Raw genomic sequence first — 27,824 nt, 5'->3', positions numbered from 1 at the left:
TAAATTTAGTCATATCACAATGTAAACCCCCTGATCCTGTCTGGGTTTATATGCAATAATAACTGGCTGACTGTATAATATCCAGTTTATTACATGGGAAATAAAATAAATCAAATAAATAAATGCACATAAACATTATTTTTTATTTAAATTAAATTATATTATATATTATTTTTAAGTATATTAAAAAAAATTACATATTTTATAGATTGTATATATTTAAATATGAAATGACAAATAATATCTATAAAATAACCACTGGAAAATAAATGATAAATTAAACAAAACTGAGTGTGTATATATATATATATATATATACTGAGTATATGGTCAGGTCAAAGTGTCTGAATAATTTTTGGTTCCAAATTTTTATCAGTTTTACTGGTAGTCCACTATATGTATAATTTTTGGGTATAATATGTCACAGTTTACTTTATTTTGCTATCCTTACTTACATAAATGAACTAGTGTCCTGCACCCGAGTAATTTTTGGTTTGACTGTATATACACATACATACATATAGACACACATATATATATATATATATATATATATATATATATATATATATATATATATATATATATATATATATATATATTACTATTTTTCAAAAATATTTATTTAAACATTTGAAATAGCTGTGCGCACCTATGCTTAAACATCAAATGAATTTTATGTTGCACAAAATAAAAAAAATACTTTTAGTAAACAAAAAACGACACAATCCGACTAGTGCTTCTTATTTATGAATTTATTCTCAAATGTAAACTTCACTATTTCATGCATACAAGTTAAGACAACATACATTATTTGACAAATTCTTGTTAATTCTCATATTTGCATAGGACATAGTCACAATATTGTCTAACATGTAAAAAAAAAAAAAGGTCATAAAAAGATACAGCAGAGCAACCATAGACCAGCAACAATAATATAATCTGAATAATTCAAGGAACTGTACAACTGTAATACTTCACTGTAGTGATTTGGTTGATTGCAAATCAAAATAAAATAAAAAATAGATTCATTATGCGGCAGTTGTTTTGAATGAGGTTATGGAGAACAGAACTGGCCATTGCTAAAGAAGAGCTATTGTACAAAATACAGAGGTGCTGGGAAATAGAAACCCAGCGCAATGTAGTCACTGGAGCAGGCATCACACGGTGTCGTTAAAAGAGATTGTTAAAATACAGACGAGTACGTACAATAGGAAGGCAAGTCGAGTTCACGCGGCGAACGTCTACAGGACAGCATGAGGCCGCTAGTGCCTCACTACGATTCAATATACAACACTTATTGAAATCTCTACAATAGGAGAGCGTTAGCACACAATGTGCTTAACTGGTATGTATGAAGAGGGAGGAATTTGAAATCCTTTCGTTCCCATTTCAGGAACATCGGATTTCACAGAAAAGTCGTATGGTAGCGAGGATGCGTTCAGTCTTTCAAATGGCTCTTTCACAGTGTCTTATTTTCAGACCGGGGTTTAATCATATGGGAAATGTCGGCGTATTAATTTGAAATGAATTTCGGCGTTCGCTAGGGGGGTCGTCTGCACGATTCTCCCCAAATGAGGGGAGTTAGGTCACCACACCTGGGGATCAGAGACAAATGGGCGCTCTGCGCTTTTAACAGGCGTGAGGTTGTGCGAACCCAACCGCACTGTTTGGCAGACGACCAGACTAACAGAAATGACCACAGCCCTCAAAAGCAGTTAGTGTCTCCTGAGCAGAAACATAAACAACAGTCGAAACTAAGCCACGGCTAAGACTTCAATCCACTTCCACCATTTCAAATAAGAGGCTCAACCTCAACTTAGCACATGACATCGTAAATAGCCATTTCTGAAGTCTAGCGATTCCTGAAGCGTGTCAACATCTCCGAAGCTTTGTTAACCTGGATACACAATCACTGAATGGCATTTACACATCCATAGGTTCTTTGGAGAAACATCTAACTGCAAAAACACAGTGTAATTTTCACCAGTAGAGTGATCTTCACACCGACACGTCCACCTTTGGGAACATAAAGGCAATGCTGTACAGTTGTTTTGTATGTGGACTTATTCACAGATATGTATTTCTTGGGACTATATTAAATCAAAAAAAGCCTTTCCGATGGCTTAGAATGTGTGAATGGCAGTTAACCAAGTCAAACAGTTGATTTTGCATATCCATGTTGAAAACTGTCAGCCTACTTTGATTGTTTCCATTAAAGGGTGTATTTTAAAATATTTCAGTAAAACACCCAAATATTCTTCTGAAACCATCAAACGACTGAATTCCAACTAATGCGACATGAACATTCATTTTTTCGATCCTGAAGCCTTTGGTAACGTGTTTAAAACAAGAATTCAATACGAGACTTCCAATGCACCCAATGCCAAAAGTGAGGGCGAAACTATGTCGTGGCACTACAGCATCCTTGGCAATAGCATCCTACTAAAATGTCATCCTCCTTCAGCACTGAGAACATCAGTTATTCAAACTGACCTTATTTTGCATGGGAAGACAATATTGGAACTGATAACTGCACATTTGTATGGAAGCCATCTTGTCTGTTCTCTTTTCTGAGAGGGTCAAGGGTTCTGTTTAAAGTATCAGAACTTGGTGGCATGGCTGTTTCTTTAGGTAAGGAGAGTATGTAGCAGTTTACAGGTGACAAATAAATGTCAGAAGGACAGCAAAGAGGAAAAAAGTTAAGTACCAATTAGAACTAGTAACAAAAGTCATGTAATACATATATCACAGTCAAAAAGAGTAATTGCAAAATAAATACATGAAGAAATTAAGCTTTGATGCATTGGTTGGATATAAGCAGCATATTTATAGCAAATGTAATTGCAATCCTTTGGAATGGTAGAGCTTTCACATAGGATGGTGAACAGGTTAATATCTGAGTTTTCACTTTTACTAATATGTGCATTTGTTCTGTACAACAATGACAAATTAAGAAAAACAACTAAAGGAAATAAAAAGTACATCGAGATCACACCAAAGGGGGGAAAATTAGAAATACTTGCGCATCTAAAAACATCATTCACCCAGCTACATACACATAAAAACGTACATCACTCATAGAAAACTGTACAAGGTCATTTTTATCTTGACTATCATTGTATATGATCAAATAAAATCACCCTTCTAATGCCTTTGGCACGCATTATTGAACTAACATGCGGTTTATTGAATGCAGGATTCAAATGCTTTCAAAATCATTAGTTGGATTTTGTGAACAAATAGCCTTTTACAAAACAAATCGTTTCTGGATGAGTCGGGAGTGTGGATTTATGCAATCCACTGGTAGAATGAATTTCACAAAAGATGATTTGCTTTCAATATGATGCTCTGTGGCTCATAAGACCCTGATAATTCATAAAAAATATTGTCTTAATTTTTACAATTCTTTCAGATATGAATCCCCCTACCCCACTCCATCAACAACAACAACAAAAAAAAATCATAACCTTCTTGATTTTTATAGAGGTATGAGTTTGAAAAGATACATGATAGAAAAAATTAACACAGGTATAATTCTAATGTTAAATAACATGGAAAACAATAAAACATGAATGTGACTATCTACTCACAATGCTGTGGTCTCTATGGTAATGCGATATCGAACTTGATTGTGCGAATCGCATTGCAATGCTTTTGAGAAGTCAGGATATTCCCTTTTTTCTCAACTAAAACCACCTTTTACCTTCCATGTTTCTGAATTTGGTGGTTATACACCTATATCCCGCTATTGACAAAGAGCTTTCAGTCTTTCAGTGTCCAATTTTACTAGCATCGTTGTAGCAGACCGAAAAAAAAGCCTTATGAAACACTAACAAACTTCGCAAGAAATATCCGTAATAATAATAACAATAGCTAAGATCTGAACTCAAAGAAAATAATCAGAAAAATTACAACAAATATTGAACAAATAAAGAGAAATGAGTACATCCATGGGTTGTAAGCTGAGAAACGTAGCAGGTACAGTTTGACTTGTCATGACCTAGACATGCTTCCACCTGTGTTCAATGGTCTTGCTTCGCATTCAAGTAGTATCGGTACAGTGAAAAATACAGAAACATAAGCACACGTGTTCGGTTTTACATGTAATCCACACTAACCCGGGCTGAGTGAATTTACATTGAGAAAATACATTTTTCAGTAAATATTATAAGGAAAAAAATATACATTTAAGTCATGTATACTCTATCTATCCAGTACCCAAATGCGAGAGACTTCTGTTGCCTGCAGGTTTCGGGTTTTCGAGGTTCACTGAACAATACCCAACATGTTTTACCAGATTTGAGAAGTACTAATGAAGAGGAGGTTGGTTTGGACCGGCCTTATTCCGCCTTTGTTTTCCCTGAAATACCCTTTCCTAACCAGCAGTTGGGGGTATTTGCAGATACAATCAAGGGCGGCTGAACAGATACTAATATAAAATGTCTACAAATGAGTTAAGAGTCTTGCACACAGTGAACAAACGTGGCCAGCTTGCTTTGGAAATAAAGCTGACGTGCGAAATTCTGGAGGAGAAATACGCTAAAGTTGGCAACGTCGCAATGGCGATGGTTGACGTCGCATCTGAAATAGGGCGAGGGGAGTGTACGACCACAGCTAGACGGCTTAACGTGTGGGTTTATTGCAGAAATAATGCCGCCGTGGCACTGTTTATTTTGATTAGGGCTGTTTTCTTTAGCTGAAAGCCGTGATTATGTGGAAGGTTTTTCTTTCTTTTTTTTGAGGGCTATGAGAGAGGCCCTGGGAGGGGGATGGGGGGCTGTTAGGAAGGATAAAGGGGGGACAAGGCCTGGCATTCACAGGCCTCCCCACCTGCTCCTCAAGCCCCGGAGCGCTCGTCCAGCTGGGCGGCTCTGATGCTGGTCTCCCCGCACTGGGCATGGAGGGTGTGCAAGGAAAAACGTGCAAGATAATATGAGACAAGACAAGATGGCTGGTTTTGACTAATGAGCTTATGAATATGAAGTGAAAAACTGTTACAGAAAACGAATATTAAAGTGTCACTTTAGGAACATTATGCCTGTGGGAAAGTGAGACCATGAATGAGGCGGCACCATGGTAGTTTTGATAGCGGTGCCTCAGTTCCTGGAGGGTCTTGTATGCCTTTCGCTTGAGCGAGTAAGGCCCGGTCGACAGTTTCTCATGGTGACCCTTCATCCTCGGAGGCTGATGCGGCAAAGGACGGCAAATTTATTGTTCGCTTGATATGTATGAATATGTACAAATCGAGTAGTAATGCCTAAAGCTCCCTTTTTAATGAGAGTTAAGTTTGAAAGCAGCTGTTCATTGAGGTAATGAGTGGTCACACTGATGTATCAGTGGTCCGCAACAGTAAAAAAAAAAAAAGGATGTGCAAGCGTTTCCCTGTGCTTGTGAAAAAGTACAGTCATTTAAAGAAAGTGTGACTGATCTCGTCCGAGAAGTCGTCGACAGTGCCAAACTGGAGGAAAAAAAACACTGATAACATCTCATTCGAAAATTCCCAACATGCTCAACTCTGATAGCATATCATGCCTATTGTCTGTGAGCCGTTATGATTTGGGCCTCAACTTCCTCTATTAAACCCCCCCCCACTGGCTGCTTGGATGCTATCCAATCAGACGAGGCCATTTTCCCTCTTTAAGCTCCTGCAATGCATTATGGGATGCTGTTGGCGGGTGAGAGGGGAGTAGTGCAGAGGGGAGGGAGGTTTCTGTTAGAGAGAGAGGGAGCTGACTGGGTGTTTCTTCTGCTGGAGTGCTCAGCTCCTGATAAAGCCTCAGTCTTTATCTGTCTCGCTATGGGTCAACCCCCTCTTTCCTGTCTCCTGCAGATAGCACTCTTTGTTCTCATGGAGGCCTGTTGCTCTCAACACAAAGTGAGCCAGCCCTGATCATACACACTCTGACAATCTAGTTCACACCGAGTTAACTAACTAGTGATCGACTGATATATCTGCAAGACAGGTTAATCTGCTGACAACTGGCCATTCTGGCGATAACAGTGTCTTGACAGACCAATACGGGCCGATTAATCAGCCAATATTTGGTCATTTTGAGATTATCGGTATCGGAAGATAACAGTATCTTATAGACTGATATATCGTTCAGGGCTGTGGTTACCAAAATCATTGTAAGCCTAAGTAGATTATAGAAATCATTGGCACCAATGGACTCTACGATCTACTTAAGCCACGTTTCCACTGCAGGAACTTTCCCCAGGAACTAGGGACTTTGGAGTGGTCCTCCGTGTGTTTTGACCGCAGGAACCAGGGTCTAAATGAAGTTCCGAGTAAAAATTTCCCCCTCAGAAAGTCCCTGCTCACGAGGTAGTACTATTCCAAAGTTCAGGATCTTTCGGGGGTGGGACATGGGCACTAAACATGTGATTGGTTGACTCCACGCAGCATTTTATTTCAACCACCATTTTTAAAAGTCTGTTGCGGTGCGTGCAGTAAGAGTTGTTTGCTATTCGAATCAAAACAATGGCATTTAAAAATACAACCAACGACGAGGTTCAGGCTTTATTAAGCTTATATGCGGAGGACGAAATCCAGCTGGAACTGGAAAGTTTCACAGTCCTACGTCACTGTCACTTAATCTTCATGGTACTTAGATCACAACAGGTCTGGGGGGAAAAAAGTTCCTGCAACAAACTGTTTCTGGGTAATTTCGGTGGAAAGGCGGCTTTAAGCTTACAATGTTTTAGAAAATGCAGGCAAGGCCAATTATTCAAGTCAGTATTTCTCCATTTTGTGATTACCAGCATCATCCGATAACCATGTCAGTATCACCCTGGTTGATTAATAAGCCAATTTTTGGCATTAGACAAGTCAATAACATGGTTTTGGTTTTTGTTTTGATGAGTAGCTAGGCACCACTCTCATTGACCCGAATTTCAGCTTCACATAGCTGTACATTAATTTTAAATATGGCAGCAATGTCGCTAATTGTTGCATGGCGCCTGGTTATGACACTGTATGTGGATTTGACATCTTTCTTTGAAACTTTTGCTTTGGACCTCCATCCATCTCTCTCATACGCCCACTCCTTCTCGTCAGCTAGAGTGAGCGAGACAGAGTGCGTAAACCTCCACTGTAATGCTCTCGTCTCCCTGGCTAGTGTGCTATGAATAGCCCTGTGTAGGATGATGCAGTTTCCTAAGTGGAAGGCCTCTACAGATGGACTTCTGCTACCAGGGCTTCTGCTGTTACCTGAGAGAATGCCAACATCCCTCCCTCCCTTCTTCCTCTGGGCAGAAAAAAAAACCTCCCTGTTCTCTCGTTCACACCTTGGTCTTTGGTGAATTCTGCTCATGTGCTTTTTGTCTTTATTTGTATCTGAAGTAGGCGTACATCCAGACGAGTCCCTTTGAATGTGTTGTACTGTAGTGAAAAACCCTGAAGTTGATGAATGTGCTGTTTTTATTGAGGAAACAGCTGCTTTGAAACTTCAGCCTCCAAAATTGCAAGGGGAGTTTAGTTTAGTCCACTGAGAGAAGTGGTGCTGTCTGTTCTCTTCATTGGGTGGCTCAAGCATGTAAAAGTGGACTGATCATGACATTCATGCTATATTGAGAGGATTCCCTTTGAAACATAGACCCAGGCCAGCACAGCTCTTTGTGTGTACAGGGTTATCGGGAGATAGTGATGTTGAAAATAAAGTCATTTCCAGTCTCGAGACCCCATCACATCGTATCTGGCGAGTGGTTCTGCCACTCTCTTTAAAAGACTGATTTACAAAAATTAATATTAATAAAGAGTATGAATGAATGTTAAAACCCAGAATTTGCTTCCCCTGATGTGAAAACCAACCAACCAACTCAACAACAACAAAAAAAAGAGTGCAAAGGTTCCTTTTGTCCAAGTGTAAGGCTGTTTCTTAACGTATGTTATCTTCATCATGTTCATTCTTTCAAGCTAACGAGGCCATCCCTGAGCAGGGCGCAAAATTCAACCTCTGTTGAATTTCGGAGTAAAGTGATGCTTGTATTGTGCAGTCAATGTGAGTATTAAAGGAGAAAAAAACTGTTCTGAATCCTGAGGTGTATGTGTGCCCCTCTCCCTCACCCGTTTTAAATAAAAAGAAACATCTTTACCTGTCAAACCTTTCAACTTTTTAGCTCACTTGAACAGAGCGGTTGTATATGAAAGAATTAGCAACAAAAAAACCCATAATGGAAAGAGGCTGTGGCCAGAAGCTATAAAAATACAGACATATGGTACATCATGTAAATATTGCCATGTGGAAAAGGCATTTTCTTTTTTTGTGTTTTTTTTCTCTTTTAGGGGTTGCACAAGAAAATTGCACTACAAGAAGCAGTTATGTACAGTACAGTACACCACAGCAAGCAACGGGGTTTAGCATGGGCGCTTATTACGCCAGTAATTTTTTGGGGAAAGAAAAAGAATGGATAGAGAAGAAAAAAAAATCAGCCTGGAGAACCAGGCGCTGTGGGCAGAAAGTGCGGCCAGGTTAAGGCGAATTGGCTGGGCTGAGGGCGGGGCTAAGGGTGGGGCTTGAGGCATCGGATCGACTGTAATCGCTGAGGGAGCCGGGTCGTGTGCTGCTCGAGACGGTGGCGTTGCCACCACCGTGCTGCCTCTTCAGCATGGCCGGCTGGAAGTCGGAGTGACGGCGTGCATGTTTCATCAGGTGGTCGCTCCGCATGAATCGTTTGTCGCACAGGGGGCAGCCAAACTTCTTCTCACCCGTGTGGGTGCGATAGTGCCGTGCCAGCTCATCAGAGCGAGCAAACTTCTTACTGCAGTCAGGCCAGGTGCAAGGAAAGGGGCGCTCTCCTGTGACAAACACAAAGAGAAAGCAGAGTTTATTACATACATTCATGGTCAGTCAGACATATGTGATGTTTTCAAAACAGAAGGGTCAGTAAAGCTATATAAGCATCTACAAATAAGAAGTTGCAGTTGTGCTTCAGAAAATTTGACTGTTGAAACTTGAATCAATTTTTGAAAAGTAAACTTGTTCCAAAAAACAAGGTGTTAAGGAGGCCACATCATAAACACCACCATGCGTCGCTAACAGTGATAAATAGCGGCAGAGGTGCCAACTGATGTGAACCTATTCCTTTTTTTCAGTCCTTATGTGGACAATGAACTCTTTCAGCAAATAAAGTCCTACTGCTGCCTTTTTTATTCTACACAGCCCCCATTAAGCCCGTGCCGACATGCCTCATTGATATAATATGCTCTTTTACACTGATGTTTAAGCAGTTTTGTGGTTTCTCTTGGAATAATAACATGTAGCATTCACTGAAGAAAAGGCTAATCTAGAACAGTGCACAAAAGTCACCCATACACCCCAAGTTCACACACTAGACCTGCTAAACCACCACAGAATCGAGATCAGTTCACACTAAAAACAACAGTGAATGACCCACACCATTCACGTCCAGGTCACGCAGGGGTTTACCTTTCACGGATGGCTTTTAAATCCCAAAATCACGTCTCTTTTAACCAGACATGAAAGACCTGATGTGGCACAACTATTTAGAAGCGGCTCATGAGAGCGTGCTAATTCTCTCCTATAGAAGCAAAAGTCTGCAAAAAAAGTTTTCCTTTTACAGTCGCTAAGCTGAGTGAAAAGCCCACACATTAAACCAGGAATGCACTGCATTAAAAATGAACCATATGTTCCAGCCCAGTAAGCATTGCATCATGCTAATTGGAGAATCATGAGAATACTAGGGGGACATGTATCACTTTGACTGCTCCAAAGAGGCTTATGGGATTTACTGACTCATTATTGAGATAACTGATGGACACACAAACACATACTCGCTGGTTTATATGGAACTGGCACACATCTCGAAATGGCCTAGCAAAGTATTTTTTCTTCCCCCCCATTACCTCCACATGTTGCAAAGCCAGACAGCGAGTTTAATTAGGCAGGTTAACAGGTTTACTCTGGTACCCTGCCCCAGCTTGTACTCAAACATGAAACTAGCAAGAAGCCAAAAGCATGGGAAATTATACCCTACCCCTTCCCCTTCAGGCAATAAAAGTGGGCTTTGACACAAATCTATCCAAAGCCAGATGGGACCATATATCTCGGTGCGGTTTCCTCAGAGTTTCATGTAAGGCGAGTAGATGCGGTACCCACGCCCTCTTTCTTTGTGCACACGAGGGCCCACATGTCAGATAAAGCATGTATTTTAGGTCCATTTCATTGTTGTCTTCCCCCACAAATGTGAGAACTCCTTTACTTATTTTACCAGCTTTTCAACAGCCGTTTCTCTCCCTGAGCAGTGCCACCACAAAGGTCTTGTAACCACTGTTGAAAAGCGGTTCTATGTCTGTGCTTTTCATAATTTTTGAAAAGCAAAGAACAGGAAAGAAAAACCCAGACATCTCAGTCATTACTTGGTTAAATTAGACAGAACAGGCAAAGTACACAATGTGATCCAGACAGCTTGTTGCTGCTGCCTTTGTTTTGTGGTTTACCCTTAAGCCCCAATGAAAAACAACTTCAAACGAAACATATACGTGATACCAAATTTATGTGTGGAACGACAGCTTTGCTGGGGTCCCTTCCCCCTACAATAAAACACTGAGAAAGTGAGAGAAACAGCAGGCAGAGTGAGTCTAGACTGTCTATCTATGGCCTGTCACTCACTTTCAGACAGATTTTCTCCCTCCATGTGCACAAACACACATACAAAAATGCATGAAATATGCACCTCACACATAAACCCTTTCAACATTCTCAACAAATAAAACCTTCATACACAAATGGAAATATAATCTGTGTGAATGAGCTTTATGTCCATAACAATGTGTAGGTTCACTTATCTGTCATATATTATATCCTCCCACACACACCCATGTGACAAAACGCACAAAAATACACAGTTACGCACACACAAACACTCACTCCTACTCTAAGTAAAGCAAATAACTTATTAGCGCTCTCATTGCTACAAAAACACATCATCTGATACTCATTTGCCACACACATATTCAATCCCATCCAAACATACCGTAAGTATACAAAACCACAATTTAAATCCTCTAACCTTCAAACGTGCCACACCCACGAGAACTAATTTGAGAGGGTCACTGTTGTTTGACCTTTTTTAAACATCCTGGATCTAGTCATGATTGTGGCGTATAAACATAAATACACAAGATCTAACATTAGCGTAGTAGGAATAGGACAGAGCGTTGGGCGGTTTAAGATTCTTCCTTCAGTGACGACAGGAGTCAACCTGTAATTTATGGTCTAATTAATACACAAAAGAGTCTGTGGGAACTTGAGGTTGTAAAGTGTGAGTTATGAGATGGAGGAGCTTCATAGCAAAGGTAAGAGTTGCAATAGTATGAATATTTTACAGGTTAAAACAGAGATGAGCAGGAGTAGGCCTTGTAATGGTGTGAAGGGTGACATAAATACAACGTGCCGATGTTATACTAAAGCTCTCAAGAGCAAAGCAGTTGTATAGGGCAGGTTTAAAAAAAAAAAAAAAAAAAAAAAAATCAACACAAAAACAAAAAATGTATTTTTATTTCAGTTTTAGTTTAATAATTTTGGTACTTCAACTTCAACATATTTATTTAAGTTATAAGCTTTATAGGCTTTATTTATTTAATCATTTCCTCCTTATGTTCCTTATGTTTAATAGTTTTAGTTTTATTTAACAATAACAACACTGTTTGCAGTTCACTTTGGTCCAGAACACTCCTGAGGATAGTGTGCTAGCATATATGATGAAAAGAAAAGCACAAAAGCATCACCAAAAGGACATGACCATTCAGAACTAGGTAACTCCTTAATTTTCTGCTTGCATGGTACAACCATAACTAAGAGTTCAAGTGGGACACATTTCCAGGAATATTATTATCACCAATGAGGAAGCTCTTGACTTGGCTCTGCAGTAGGCTTATGTAAAAAGATCGCACTGTCCAGCGTGTGGCAGTTTCATAACAGATGGAAGTTGCTGCGGCACTATACAACACATCAAGAACCATGCAAAAGGGACATCGAGGACGCTTCCACTTTTTGTCCCTCTGGGAAAACAATAGAGAGTCCGTAACCCATGGTGAAAGTGTGTCATGCTGTTCATGCAAATGTCCATGCCAAAATTTATGTAAACTTTACTTTATTGACCCCTTGCCTGTGGTCAATATATATATATTTTTTAATCGCAGCATTGCAACGTGGCACTTGTTACTAATGGAGAATTTTTGAAGTGGTTTGTGTAGCTTAGGCACTGGCATGTCATCATAATGATGGGCTACACCCTATCTGGTGTGGTGCAACCAGCCCTGCATGTGCCCATGTCTTGTCGCAACTGGGGACGGTAATTAGGAGAGATTTAGATTCGACCTCCATGTTAACGAACACAGTGACCCAGTTACCCTTTGCAGCAGTTACATCACAGCTGCTAGTACGGACATCCCATAGCTAAGGAAGCCAAGCAACAGTGTTTCCCTTCAGAGGCGATACCATTATGTCACAGACAGCAGCCTTACATAACTGTTCCCTTTCAGGGCCACTAGGTCAGTAAATAAACTCATACTTATGTCTTCTCTCATGTACAAAAACACATTGCAAATCCTCAGCTCGATTTCACAGAGGCCCAAATAAAGAACAACTTCAGACTCCCTTGAATCTGTAGGAAACAGGAGAAAAGGGCCTTTTGAGGTGAACAGTCTATGGCACAGACATCTGATCAGGCCACTATCTGAGCAACACAAGTGCAGACTGAATGTCGATCCAGGAGACTTGGTGTCGCTCACCTGTTCCAACAAGAGCTACCAGCATCTCTGTGTGGGTGAGATAAAATTCCTCAGGTTTCTTCAACCGTGAGGCCACTTACGCAGGCAGAGACGTAGGTAGGAATAGAGACTGCCAGACACTGTGTGAGAAAGGCAGGCAGACATTAAGACAGGCAGTGAGGACCTCCAGTGGGAGGTCTTACAAATCCTTTATAACCATGAGCTCAAAGTACACTCTCTAGGCTTGCTCAAGGGCTATACACACCTGATGCTCTAGAACATGAGAGATATTCCAGAGATTAAACTCTGGAAGTCCCACGTCAGCTGCTGTCATTCGGAAAACTGAGAAAATGTAAATTAGAAGAAGACTTTGCATTAATCCTACAGATACCAAACCGACACATCCATGCAGACATCACACAATGCCCACACAAAATGGAGGAGAGGAGTTTATAGCAGAAACCCTTTGCTATTTGTTCATTTTAACTTGCAGGACGGTCCGGTCAGGACCAGGAGAGTGGAAACTGATCTTAGATTAGTAGAAAAGACCTATTTATAACCATAAGTATTTAGAAGGTTACTGTGAGTTTGTCCTTGTTTTTGCAAGGTTTATTGCCAAGAATCTTGCAGACAGTGCACATGTGCCTTCAGTTACCTTTAGCCACAGGCAAAGCAAAAACAATACAACAAAAACAGATGTAAACTAGAACAAGACATGATGCATTCAGTATCATATGTATTAGATCCCGATGTTGCAGGTGGTGATCCCAATTAGATCAGACGTTCTGAATCAGGGGCACAGTCCTAGCCTCTGGTCTACCACCCTGATTCATTATCTGTGGAAAACCATAAAGAGCTTCAAAATGCCACCACAAATGTAGTTGCAGCACTTAGACAGCAGGTTGTAATTTGTTCCTGGTGGGTCATTCAGGAATCTGCCAGCTCAAGCCCTCAGTGTTATTGATAAGACTGCTTTGGACATTGAAGACCCATTCAGGCCTCTTCTCAGACCCAAAACTTCCAAAACTGTCTGGTCTGCAAGAAAGTTCTCAGCACAGCAAACTGGGGAATTTCTGCCAACAACCCAGCTTCCCCTTTCCACTAGGGCTGAGATGTTTGCCGAGATGATCTCATCACCCCATAGGAACAGGGAATTTTGGGAGTGGATGCAATCCCATCAGGAACCAAGTTGGGAGAGAGATATGGGTCACGCCCTCCATCCAACCGAGGTTGCCAAGAAGTGAGTTCACAGAAACTGCAACACCATGGAGACCAGAAACCACAAAGTTTGGCACAAATATAGTTTGGACTTTGTCATTATAATTGTGGGTAATTTAGCAAACAGGCAGCATTATCGTCATATCTCCATTAGACACAACTTCATATTAATCTCGTGAAGGTCTAGTGAGCAGATTGCTGACTGAGTGAAAACTTTCCTGGTGGTTTGACCCAGATTACAGCATTCAGAGACAAGTGTGGGAATGGAACAAAAAACAGAAGTACAACACACATGTGCATGTGCTAATGGAAGGAGGGGGTGCAGGGTTGACTAACCACACTGAGACATGGCGAGTCAGATCAGGCTTTCAGTACTCAGTTCGTGCCAGTGACTTTGAGAAATTAAGGATTAATGCTAATGGATGTGGGTGTAACAAAGACATTATGGTTAGGTCAGGTGCAACGATTAGGACTTGACCAGACTTGTCCAGAGACATTGTGACAAAGGCAACTATGTTTAATTTATTATCCTCTATTGTCTTTGATGAAAAACGCTAAAAACCACTTGCTTTTCAATTGCACATCTCCTCCCAGGGTTTTAATGCCGTTGAGAAATGTGAACAATAGCGCTGGCCTTGTGTTTGACAAGAGAGTCTTCACCATCAGGCATTTCAATCAAGCCTTCCAAGCCTAGTAGACATAACTCACTCCTCCCTGTCTCTACAGCACATGTGCACACACGGTCTAAGACACATTATATGAGGAAGCAGCCACAACTGCTGCAGATTTACATCCCCTCCTCTCTCTTTTCCCACCTCGTGACGAGCGCATCTCAAAGCATTGCCCTACTCATAATTGCAGCCTTGGAATAGACCTTCCTGCAGTTCCTGGCCTAACTGGGCCACTAGGATTGTTTTGCAACGCAGCTTAATTATTTTAACTCCATTTAACGAGGGACATTAAGACAGCTGTAGCCATAAGCCTACGAACGGTAATAGGCAAGAGCAGGTGCGTGGGGTCACCCATGGCTCTGACACTCATGTACAGACACAAAGCCTGCTAAATGTCAGAACACTGAGCTAAATTTATTTTTATATATAGCCAATAGCAGAAATTTCTTATGAAGGCTGATCTTGAACAAGCTTCCTCTTTTGAAATCCCAATTTTTATGGACAAATTGTCCTGTCCAGCTGGATCGTTTCTTTTGTCAACCATGAAATCGTCCAAGCATTAATCAAAGCTGTTTGAGGCTCTGTTAACATCCTTGAATGATGCAAAACTTCATGGGACATTTCAACCCAAAATGAAAATTTGGTTATTGCCCTCATGTCTATGGACTATCCCCATACAAGGAAACGGGTGTGTGAGTGAGTGAAGAAAAACTCACAGTGCTTACGTCGACTGTGTTTACATGAATAGCCACCAAGGTGGCATTTTGACATATTTCTGTGTTTATTTAACCATTTAGGCGCACAACCAAAGACAATGTCTGCTGTCCTTGTCCATGTTCCGCTCGGAGCACATGCACAGAAAGCATCCTATCAGTAGAGGATTCAATTCTCTTTCGCGGCTTATTGCGCTCTCAATATTTCTATTTAATATCAAGCACATCCTACTTTTTACTTTCTCATTCAACAACAAAACAGCAGAATTGTAATTGGCTGCTTTTTCTGCAGAAAGCTGATCTCTAGTGACGTGTCTTATTTTTTATCGATCATTTGGTGGTAAAGGGTGAGAGACCTGGCGCATTTTTGTCAAAGAGCCAGGTGTGGCTCGCAAGCCATAGGTTCCTGACCACTGCTTGAGACTATATTTTATTTGTTGGTTTTCTGCAAAAGAAACAAAATTCATTCAGTTTATGTACAAAATTGAACAAGGTTGAGTAAATTAAGTAATATTTGGGTTAACTACACATTAAGATTTAACTCAAATAGACACCACTGCCAGTGAGATCTTCTCTATGCGAAACACCCAAGCCAACCCTTCCCCCATGAGTGTCCACTGAATCATCCTTTTCATCCCACAGCCACGCCTGGCAGAGCACACAGGCCCGGGTCCTCCACATACAGATTTATTAGACAGTAAGGGGTCAAACTGGCAAGAGCTAATGTCAATATAAAAGTCTGAAAGGCAACCAAGGTTCTGGCACAGAGCAGAGAGCAACATCTCTCTCCTTTTCTTTTGGTTTCTCCCCTCAATCTTCATCTCAAAAACCGAAATGCATGCACTGCTTCTGCAACTGCAGAATCAGATTGCCAGCAGATGCAGCGGAGCAAGTGACCTACATCAATGGAGGGCTTTGACAACGAATCCCACCCAGTACCCACCCCCACACTTCTGCCTTTCTGTACAGTACATCCCCACCCACAAATTGCAGGGTTAGCGCCCCACGTTGAGTTTGCGTGACACCCTAAGCCAGCGGCTCATGCTTCAGGAAGCTGAAAATACAGCTCCACACTAGCTCCAGATCCCCTTCTTCCTGCACAGAGAAATTGACACCCATACATAGTAAATGTAAGAAAGAAAAAGAGCTCAAACTATACAGCGCTTCAGCAGTTCTTTCACCTTACACCCTCACGGGTGGGCGGAGAGGACACAGGGCAATGGGGGATGGTTGGGTAGGAACAGACTGGCTTTTATACGATGCTGCCAAAGCTAGCTAAAGTAACCATAAGTTCAGCAGAGTATGAAAGGTACTTATAGGAAGCTTTGGCCTAATACCAACTCTATGGTGAGTTAACTATGACTGACTTGGTCTAATGTATGGTGAGGTTGGAGTTGGTTTTTGGTTTTCATAGCAGCTAAAGACTGTATGCTTTTCTTCATATGAAAGAAAAATAAGAGAGCTGTATTCCCGTTAGTGAGGGCTGCTTCAGGAGAGATGGATGACTGCAAAAGGGCGGATAAGCGCATGATGAAACACCCAGGGGGTTTTAGCACTTCAGCCAATCATATTTGAGTGAGAGAGAGATGCACCAAAGCATGGTTTCTACCATTCACACAGGAGGCTGACTGTAAAAATCTGACACAAAGAGACTTCATTATCATCACAGAAATGAGAAATGCTAAGTGGACAGAACCGGTGCGTACAGACAACTGGGTCAGTGACATGTAAAATATCCACGATAAATAAAAGGAAAAATCTTTCAAATAAAAAAATGCCAAGTTCTTTGAAATGTACTTTTGTCATTCATGTTTGTTTCATATGGTTTCACAAAACTTTTAAGAAAAGTTTCATTGTAATGACTCTAAAATTGCCATGTGGTGTAACAATTTTTAAACGAATATTACATTTTTGGGCAATCGCAACATAAGACATTTTACAACTTGAACTAAAACAGTAAAAAACTTATATTTTTAAAGGCTAATTGACCCAGTATAGCTAATATCTTTTAACTTCTCTGTTCTAATCTTCTCTCAAACATAAATGCAAGTACACATAAAACTCATGTGATCCCTGCTTAACATCATTCCCATGTATCCTGAATGACAAGTGGGTCAGCCAAGTCCATGCACTCTTGGGCATCTAACATATATTCTGGTTACAAGGTAGCAGGCCAGGGGTGTGGAATGGAAAATCGTTTTAGTCAGAGAGAGCAGAATCCCTGTTGTGAAACCATCACACTCACACTGCACCCAGCCCCACCCCGGCCATGGCACTGTGCCCAGCACAGGGCAGAAGTGCCCAGGTCCAGCCCATCCTCTAAAACCTTCCACCTGAACCACGGGCAGGATGACTGCACAGGATGTCATGTCTGTAAATAACCCAGTGCAGAGGAAAGAAAAATGGCTGACGAGTCAGTTTAATTTTGCACGTATTTGCTATAAACTTGGGAGGAGGGTGTACTTTAATGCGCACTTTAACCAATGGTTCAATCTATTGTTCGAGTGAAAACATTTGACCACGTACACGATTTTCATCCATACACTGAATTCTGTAGCAAAACAATGTCATCTATACATTGCGCCCACTATTGTATCTCATGGGACGCCTGAACACAATATAAAGGATCACGTAAGGAACATAATGGTTTGCAGACCAAACAAAAAAACTAACCAACTGTGAAATATGTAATTATGGGCTTTGTTTATGTGTATGTTAAAGAGGGGTGCTGCTGGTGATTGAAGCTAATGCGTACTAGCCACAGGCAGCATGACCTTTTCTAATGACCCTACCCATAGTGGTACTGTAATCATGTAATTCATAACAGTTAAGGCAAGAGGTGGACAACAGAACTACATCCTGCTGAGATGTGATTCCAAATTAATAAACATGTTTTAATTTGAGCAATCTTGTTAAAATTAGGTAAGGATAAGTGTGAGGTCATCAGTTTTTAAAAAAAACAATCCTGTCTTTGGTGGCACAATGTACTTTTAAAAGTAATCCATTACAATATTGTGTTACTCCCTAAAAAAAGTAACTAATTGTGTTACTTAGTTACTTTTTATGAAAAGTAATCTGTTACATTACCTTTTGTGTTACTTTTACTCACCTGGGCTTGTTTGTTTTTTAATAATAACAAAATAACAAAAAAAGTGTTAAGGCCCTTTCAAACCAAAAGTGGCCGAAGGAAATGCATATTTACGCCTGTACAGTAGAGGACGCTGCTCAAACAAACCTTTCAGCTGTGCTGACATTTTTGATTAGGATACAGAAGAATTGGTTGATTAGGATCATTGAAGGTCAGCAGCAAAGACATTGGTTAATAAAGTAAGATTAAATACATAAAGTATATTTGTGTACTATGTAGTTGATTACTATAGGTTTGCATAAAAATTCTGAGATTGCATTTCACTGTTAAGTATTTGAAAAAGCAACTTAGATGATATTTTCTTGAAAATTGAAAAAGTAATGCATTAATAAACTAGTTACTTGAAAAAGTAATCTGATTACGTAACTGAAGTTTCTTATAATGCGTTACCCCCAACACTGGTACTTGTTAGCATCCTTCCCCCAACAAAGCTGCTTTAGCCAATCTTGCTCATCAATTTGTGACAAATTCTGGACTCTTATTCTCTTTCGGCTTCAAGAGGAACCCCGCCTCCTCATACTCGCAGGAGATCAGACAAAGCTGTCTGGTAACCTTAGACCCTCAACCTGCTGTGTTCCCCTTCTCTTCACCAACCCACTCAGCAGAATGAGCAATTTGTGTACCGCATTTGCTCTCATCTTCTACGTCCCACCGCTCCGCTCGCTCATACTTACCATCTCAATGCAGCAGAGAATTACAAAAACCTCTGAGGCCTTGGAGGTGATCTCATTTAATCTCCCTTGCACAGCACATCATGCAACAGTGTGATCTGAGGCGTGCTATCAATATTCAAGACTCTCTCAAGTACTTAGTGGCTTGATGTGGTAACATGCCCCTACACTTCCTTGGAGATATTCCCATGAGTACAAGGACTAGTGATACAGGTCCTGAGTATCCCAATCAGAATAATGAGTCTAGAAGCTGGGGCCAGGTGACATTATGGAGTTGTACCGGGAGAAGATTAGATTATGGGGCGAGGGAGATTAACCCAGAACACAGGGGCCACATGTACCCATTCTGATCACGAGGGTCTGTCATGGGTTTGCCATTGAAAGCAATTTGTGAACCTAATGAACTTTTTCATTTAAACTTGACTTTCAAAAAGAATCTGAAGAGAATGCTCACACACACAAGTATGGTGAATGCCTTTAAACAGGATTATATGGGAAACTGAGTTAATTGAATGCAAGCTTAAGGAATATTTCGAGTACAAGTTCAGTAGAAGCTGAGATCAATTGACAGTATCTGTGACATAATGTTGATTTTTCAAGTGAATTGTGCATATTCAGAGACATTAAAACACTCACTGTTTTAATAGTATAGCCACAAGATGTAAACAAAAAAACTGCTTAATGTTTTGTGTAAACGATGATTTAAACATATGCACCTCACCGTTTTTTTTTTTGTTTTTTTGTTTTTAATGAGATGTTGAAATTATATTTCCAGGACAGGTAATCAACATTATTTAACAATCCTGCTGATTGCACTTATTTTGGATTGAACTCAAAGTATTACTTTAATGCTGAAATGTAAATAATGGTTTATTGCATTGCATTAAATCTTTAAAGTGTAGAAATCCAATACTGTCGAGGTAAAGTACTAATCAAGCGGTTTCACTTTGCAAGTCGCATGTAAAATACTTTCAGAGGAACTACACTTATGAGAAAAGTAACACTGAAAGGACACCACGTCTTTTGTGCATACCGAACCGCCAGAACACGTCACAGTCACGGCCTTGGCTTTCTCAAGCCATGTCACTTCCTCATCCTAAACCGAAACTAGCAGGTTTTGTAAAAATCTTTTTTTTTTTTTTCACTCCCGGATGGCCCCACACCCATTTCGTCGGCATGTATGCCTACCACAAGTTCCTTTTCTCATAATAAGTGAAATGCAATCTAATAAAGTAGAGATAAAGCTATAAATGATCAGCTGCAAGCATATTGTGCACCATTACAGTTAACAACTCATCGAATGCACACCAAGCATCTCTCTGAATCTGTCCATCTGTGTTTATTAGGATGATTAATGAGCCCTTCCTTCTTCAGCCACATGCTGGTTGGAATCTTTTCCTTTCTTTCTACCCTCTCCAACTTTCTTGCCTTGAGACTCTGCACAGTCATAAAACATCTGTCAAATATTACACTTGATGCTCTCCTAGGGCAAAATCTACTCTTAACCTGACTAAAAACAAAGTGGGGATAAAAGTTCAGGATGAACCCAGACAACAGAGGCAGTGCCAGTACAGTTAGACTAAACTGAAACTATCCTCTCGAAAGGTCACAAGAAGGTTATTTTACCAGACTTATCTAAGTGAGGGACAATCTGTAACCACAGGTTACCACAGAATTACTGAGGGCAAGAATACATAGTCTTTCTTTAAAAAGAAAACAAAGCTACAAATAGATCCTGCACCTAAAATTGTTGGCTTGGCAAACGTATGTGGTTTGAGACAGTTAGCGAGATGGAAAGGGTCATTTCAGTCTGCAAACAAGTGCTTTACAAAGCTAGTAACAAATTCCTGGGAAGGGAAATAACACTTACATGGTTATCTCTATTAATACAATATTGTATTCAAAAGTGCAAAGTCAAAGGTTCCTTCCATTTAAGAACATTACAGTTTAAACAACTGCATTTGCTGCAGTGCATTTCAAAGCGTTAAGTCGAGCCCTTTGCAAAATGTCTGTGTTGTTTGATCATGACAGTACATCTGCTCCAGCTCTATCATAAAACGCCTTCTTCTTCCAGCAAGCTTGCACTTGTGATGGTTGGGCCCTCCCCCTTTCCCCAAGATGTACTCATTCAACCGTATAGCACATGAACACTGCAAAGGTCTTGCAAACAAATGAGATATTTACACTTTATTCCTATAGAGGTTGCCATGACGGAAACATGCAACAAAGAAACATATCAAGACCTGTTGCATTTGTCAGAAATTACTAATTATGAAAGAAGCTTGACTAGCGTGACTGCATCTCTGCACATGAAGGAAAGCCCAAGCTTTTATCCTAGCACTATACTATATGACTCCATCGGCCACATTGTAGAAAAATGGATGCAACCCTCTGCTCAAATCCTGCTGGATTAAAACAAATGATCCAAAGCAAGGTTCAAACCAGAACCAGCAGGGAATTCAGGGCGTTTGCTGAAGTCAAATGAGGTCTCCAGTACTTTTGGCTCCCCAAGTTTGTTTTTATAACTCTGTGTTCCCCCTTCAGTTCAAAAGCAGTGTGGTGCTGGGAGAAAGATCCATTCTCTCTTTGCTCCATTGGTAGAGACTGATGGAAAATCTGCTGAGTGCTTAAGAAAGGCTTCCATAACAGAGCTGAGCCTGGGCTGCTGAACTCAAATGACCCACATTCTCTGATTACCAAAACAAATGAGATGGAACGCTCATTGTTTAACCGAATCATGGTCCGATCGCAGCCCGGTGACTACAGTGAAACCCAATCTAAAGTCTGGAACTTGGAGAATAACCCAACTGAAAGACAGGAAGTGAGGGAGGTCTTAAATGCATTGCACACCATTAAAATAAATAAATAAATAAATAAAAATCGCCACAAACAATGAATTGTGCTGTTTATCTGCTCTAAATTACTGACACAAAACTAGACACATAACCAACACCATACACTGGACCACAACTGGAGCTGGAGTTTTACAGAACAATATGCCTGAATGCAGGGTGGCATGTGGTGTATTCTGACATAAACATGTCATTATATATACTGTAAAAGACCAAACCTATTATCAAGCAAAGTAAAAACTAAAAGGAACAGCAACTGTGTAGACGACACGCCCTCCTTGAGTACTTCAAAGCTACAGTATATATTATATAAAAGACTTGTGTACTGAAATTCTGGTCAATCCACACTATATGTCTTTTAATGTGTCTATTTAATCTTTTAAACTATAAACAATATTTTAATGCTAAGGTAAGGGTTTTGGGGCTAGTCTCAAAAAGATAACTCAAAAGATATGATTTTTGTGGTGGCAGCAAATCCAGATAAGCACGCGAGACGAGATGTGCTGCCAACATTTTCATCACATTTATTGTTGGTATAGTACATCCTGGCTGTTTTTTCTACCTGACAAGATGTGCTGCCAGTGTTAAAATGTCAAAGATGACAGTTAAAGTCATTGTGAGATTCACATGGGATGAGTCACTATGGTTGATTTGTTGGCTTCTGGATTATAAAAGGATGACTAGTTTATTTACATTTGGGTTATAGTTTTTATATTTTTTAACTTTAATGCTTTAATTAGAATGATATCAATGTGCTGTGCTTTAGTTTGCACATAGCTGAACTTTAAACCAATCAAATTATACAGGACTTCTTTAAGATTGATTAACGAATGTGCAAAACTGCATATTTTCGGTCAGTGGGTAGCCCAAAACAAATAGTTTGAAATGTTGCACATAGGTCATCTCCTCCCCTAATATTCAACCAACATGAGTTTTTCCAATTACACATTCTTACACTTTTACATCTGGTAAAACAGGCAAAGATGATGATAAAGAACTGAGTGTATCCAAATTTACCCATCACACATGGACACCAAATGATTTACAGAAACACTATCTGATAGGCTATATTATATTTAACTGATAAAACACGACGCCGTGCCTGAACATCCATCATTTAAAGTAACTAGGGCGTGTTTCGGAAAACCCTGACACAATTTATACACTATCTCTGATCAGAGGCCAGAAGGTGTGAAGAACGGTTTCGATTTATAGCAGGGTTTCCTGTCAGGAGGTCTATTGTCTGTCATAAATGATATCGGCGGCATTACACGTCACGACGCGTGAAAACGTGGTACAGGACGTGTAATTACCTTTCTAAATGTATTTTCCATCCTAACCGTCAATTATAAAGGCTTGAGGTCTGCGCTGAGGGCGGGTAGCCTACCGTGCGCGGTTCCGCGCTCGGCTGGTCGAGTCTGTTGCTGGCCAGATCAGCTGGCAGTCTGTCTGACGGGGGTGTGGCACATCACAACAAAGAGCTTAACAGTCAAACAAGCAACCGCAGAAGTCTCACCAACCCCCATCTTTTATTCAGTTTTCATTTTTTGAAACCCCCTTAAATATTTCTAACGGACTAACGCAAAGAAAAAGTCAAATTATGCGCGAATCTGCTGTTTCTGGACGTTCAAGGCCGTTGCTGTCTGCACCGCGAGCTACAGCCAAGTGACTTTTCGCAAACCACCACCTTCGTCTTCTGAAACTATAGACTACAAGACTTATGAGTGATTACATCATGGGGTGCCTGGCTTTTTTTTTTTTTTTTGCTCCAGCAATGTGTTAGATTTAATTGCGCGCAGACTTTTTATGCAAAGGTATTATGCATGAGCACGCGTGTGCGCGCACATATGTTGTAAATGGTTTGTTTGTAGGCTATAGTGTCTTGTTGAATGTTTATTTTATAGCATACTGGTGTTACTATTAACATTCTTGGTGCTTTATTTTATTGTTTTCTTTGCTGTCACCGTTTTATAATGTGTATTAATGCTTTGGCAATATATTCATGTCAATAAAGTGCCTTTTTTAAACTCCAAACTGATTCATTTGTGTGAGTATAGGCTTATATAGGCGAGGCTCTGGGGGGAGAAGAACTGTTGCTGTTTACCATATAGCTTCCTCATGGTGGGCGTGACAATATTTACGATGCTATTTCGAATAATATATTTATCCCTTCAAAGTACAAGTTAGAGCAAATGCACATTTTCTAAAAGATATTGTATTAAGTGCGACAACAGTTGTCCCATCAAGTAAAACTGAGCTTGTTCGGAACATAATGTGCCCAAAATGCGAAAACGTCGCGATGTTTACACTGGATCTGCGAAAAGGCAATACACTTGGCAGGAATGGAAACTGACCTGTATGTGTCCTTAGGTGGGCTTTGAGATGGGATGATTTGCCATAAACTTTTTCACAACCTGAATAGTGGCATTTGTGCTTTTTCTGTGGGGGTTCTTGTTCAATTCGACCCCTAAATCGTTTGTTTCTTTGTTTAAGAGCAGAGTCGCCGGTGATGGTGGTAGGTGTGGCAGAGTTCCCATCATCTCTGGTCAGGGTTGCTGTTGGTGGCGTGCTCTCCTCCTTTATTTTTGCCTGCTCGGCAAAATTGGTGGGGGTCTGTTGATTAAAATCCGCCAAAATTCTCGCCACCACAAAAAGAGAGGAGTTGTCTTTCAAAGGCTCCTTGGTTTCTTCTCCATTCCTCTGTGCAGCCGCAGTTTCGGGTTTGATCTCTCTATTCCCTTTTGGACTGTGGACAATTGCTTGGCTGGACATTGACACAAGGCACTCTGCTGCGAAGTGATCCATTTCGTTTAAGAGTAGAAATTGTTTCTTTATGACATTCAAACCCAATGACAACTCAGTAGATCCCTTTGTGTGATGCTGAATAGGCAGCTCTCATAAGCAAACTCACTTTGCACTATCTTACCGGCTTTTCAGCAACACTGACATCCTGCATGTAAATCATGCGAGATCAAGCCGTGAGCGCGCAACACCGACTGCTTTCTTCCTTTAGAGATAAGTTTCCGGTGATGAGAGCTCTGAAAACTTGTCTTGATTGAGTACCAAAACTCCCATCGTGGCTGTAGTCCTCGCAACGTTAAAGTGACAGTATGCTGTGCGCCGATTAGTGCTGATTGTATCCATGCTGGGGGCGTGCCGGCCGGTAGCGTTTGGCAACGTCATCCGCGCCGACGCGCGCTCATTGGATGGCGACGTGTCCCGGAGTGCTCTACCTTACTTGCCCCCACCAACTTTTACAAAGTATAAAAAGGAACTTCACTGAGGAAGGAGATTATTTTGAAGCATTATATTTTTATCCATATCCATATCCATAGCCTAAATGGAAAATTAACTGGTTATCATACCATATATGTTGAAAACTGGTATAGACAGCATATGTGAATTAAGCAAAGCAATGAAGATTTCCCCTCACCCTCTCAAAGCATTGTGACCTCTCTTGAAAATGATTCTATGTAGCATGTTTTTGTGCAAAATACATTATCAGCATAATATTTGTTATTAATTATTAATATTCATTGATGTAATTTCATATCTTGTCTTTGTTGCATAATATATACAGAGCATATGGGATTGTTTCACTGAAGCATGTTTTTTTTTTGTAGTGACTATGTACAATAAAATCCCTTTTGCACTATATTGTCTGTTGCAAGTCATTCTGCTGGCCACAAATTTCACTCTTATTTCCCCCTTTATAGACAACACTATTTCAAATGATCTAATGAATGACAAAACAGTTACTATAGCTAATAGTTCACCCTTACTGAAAGGGTTAGTTCACCCAAAAATTAAAATAATGTCATTTTATTACTCACCCTCATGCCGTTCCACACCCGTAAGACCTTCGTTCATCTTCAGAACACAAATTAAGATATTTTTGATGAAATCCGATGGCTCAGTGAGGTCTCCATTGAGAGCAAAGACATTCAAACTCTCAAGGTCCATAAAGGTACTAAAAACATATTTGAATCAGTTCATGTGAGTTCAGTGGTTCTATCTTAATATTATAAAGCGACAAGAATACTTTTTTGTGCGCCAAAAAACCCCCAAAATAATGACTTTTCAACAATAGGCTAGGTATGCACTGCTTCATGAAGCTTCTGAGCTTTATGAATCTTTTGTTTCGAATCAGTGATTTGGATCTCCTATCTAACGGCTAAACTGCTGAAATCAATCAAATCAATTTCAAAACACTGCTTCAGAGCTTTACGAATCGAATCAGTGAATCAGAGCGTGAAAGTCACATGATTTCAGCAGTTTAGCCGTTAGATAGGAGATCCAAATCACTAATTCAAAACAAAAGATTCGTAAAGCTCAGAAGCTTAATGAAGCAGTGTTTTGAAATCGGCCCATACCTAGCCTATTGTTGAAAAGTCGTTATTTAAATTTTTTTTTGGTGCACAAAAAGTATTCTTTCACTTTATAATATTAAAGTAGAACCACTGAACTCACATGAACTGTTACAAATATGTTTTAGTACCTTTATGGACCTTGAGAGTTTGAATGGCTTTGCTCTCAATAGAGGCCTCACTGAGCCATCGGATTTCATCAACAATATCTTAATTTGTGTTCCGAAGATTAACGAAGGTCTTACGGGTGTAGAACGACATGAGGGTGAGAAATAAATTACATTATTTTCATTTTTGGGTGAACTTACCCTTTAAGCTCCTGCAGTATCCCGCTATAATGGAAATAATATGTAAAATATTTATACAGTCGGCTCCATTCAGTCAGACACTCCGAGGGCCTGGAAGTGACAAAACTTTTCAAAATAAATAGCGCACAAAATCCCAGACTGGAAAATATATTCATATTCCTGCATTTCACAAGCAGACTGTGGGGGTGAAAATGGAGATCAGTGTTTCAAAAGTTACTTAATCTTTTTTATATGAAAGCAGGAGAGGAGAAAATAAAGGGCTGAAGCCCACCACTTCAGCTCTAATGATGCACTGTTCTCCTGTGGGAAAGTACTCTCTTTCAGTCCTATTCATAGTAGACTTCTCTGGAAAGTTCCAAGTGTTCATTGAGAACAAGGCTACATGGCATTGAGAGAGCCATCTGGTTGTATTACTTTACATATTCTTTCACCACCACAAGAACTGGGTGTTCTTGCATTTCATGCAGTGTTTCTGAAGCAAATCACAGCATAACGACAAGACAGGAGTTCAAATTTCACAAGATGGCTGCCTTAGATCTCAAATGGAAGAAAATGCCCCCTAAAAAGATAATTATATACCATTATTTATTTATGATTGTAATTAATCTGTATTATTATTTTTATATTAATTTTAATATATTTTATACAATTATTTTTACTCTTTATATATGATCCTGTAAATAAAATTCTGCACCTAAATGAGCATTGTAGTTAGAATGCATATGATCTGTGATTCAATAAGATATACCTAATATTCTTAAGCATTCTCCAAGTACCTCACCATACAATTTTACTTTTACAACTTCAACATTTTTGATGCCATGAGAAAATTTAAATGAAACTCAGTGTCCCACACATTGAAAAACCCACTCTATCGTTCTCCTTTTATAATTTGTGTTCTTCTTTCAACAATCACCAAAACGTTTCAGGAGTAGGTTGAATCACATTCTCGATTTCACCACGCGAGTGAGATGACTCAGCCATTCTTCTATACTATCAAGAAATATTGCATTCCCCTGGGGTTCTGCATCATTACTGATGATTGTTACACATATCCTCTTGGGCATTTCAGATGTAATCCCAGTGGACTTACGAACAGTTTGTGAGGACAGCCTGACCGCACCAGGTGGAACAGACCAA

The 27,824-nt window shown here is 40.1% G+C and overlaps 1 protein-coding gene across 1 annotated transcript; it reads right to left on the bottom strand.

The window, feature by feature from the left end:
* Positions 1-737: 737 nt before the first annotated feature.
* klf13 (Kruppel-like factor 13) lies at positions 738-25,136 on the bottom strand. Its single transcript, XM_048159216.1, has 2 exons — positions 24,364-25,136; positions 738-8,800 (listed from the first exon to the last, which is right to left on the bottom strand). Exons 1-2 carry the CDS (start codon positions 24,812-24,814, stop codon positions 8,475-8,477), a joined length of 777 nt encoding a protein of 258 aa, XP_048015173.1. The 5' UTR covers positions 24,815-25,136; the 3' UTR covers positions 738-8,474.
* Positions 25,137-27,824: the final 2,688 nt, after the last annotated feature.

This window comes from Megalobrama amblycephala, linkage group LG15, assembly GCF_018812025.1.
Source record: "Megalobrama amblycephala isolate DHTTF-2021 linkage group LG15, ASM1881202v1, whole genome shotgun sequence".
Classification (NCBI taxonomy): Eukaryota; Metazoa; Chordata; class Actinopteri; order Cypriniformes; family Xenocyprididae; genus Megalobrama; species Megalobrama amblycephala.
Note: the sequence above shows the minus strand (reverse complement) of the source record. Positions and strands in the feature narration are given on the sequence as shown.

Coding starts and splice junctions, on each gene's coding strand:
- klf13 (XM_048159216.1), bottom strand. CDS start 24,814: ATGGATCACTTCGCAGCAGAGTGCCTTGTGTCAATGTCCAGCCAAGCA. Junction 8,801..24,363: donor CCACCTAAGGACACATACAG/GTCAGTTTCCAT, acceptor TGTTTGTCACAG/GAGAGCGCCCCTTTCCTTGC.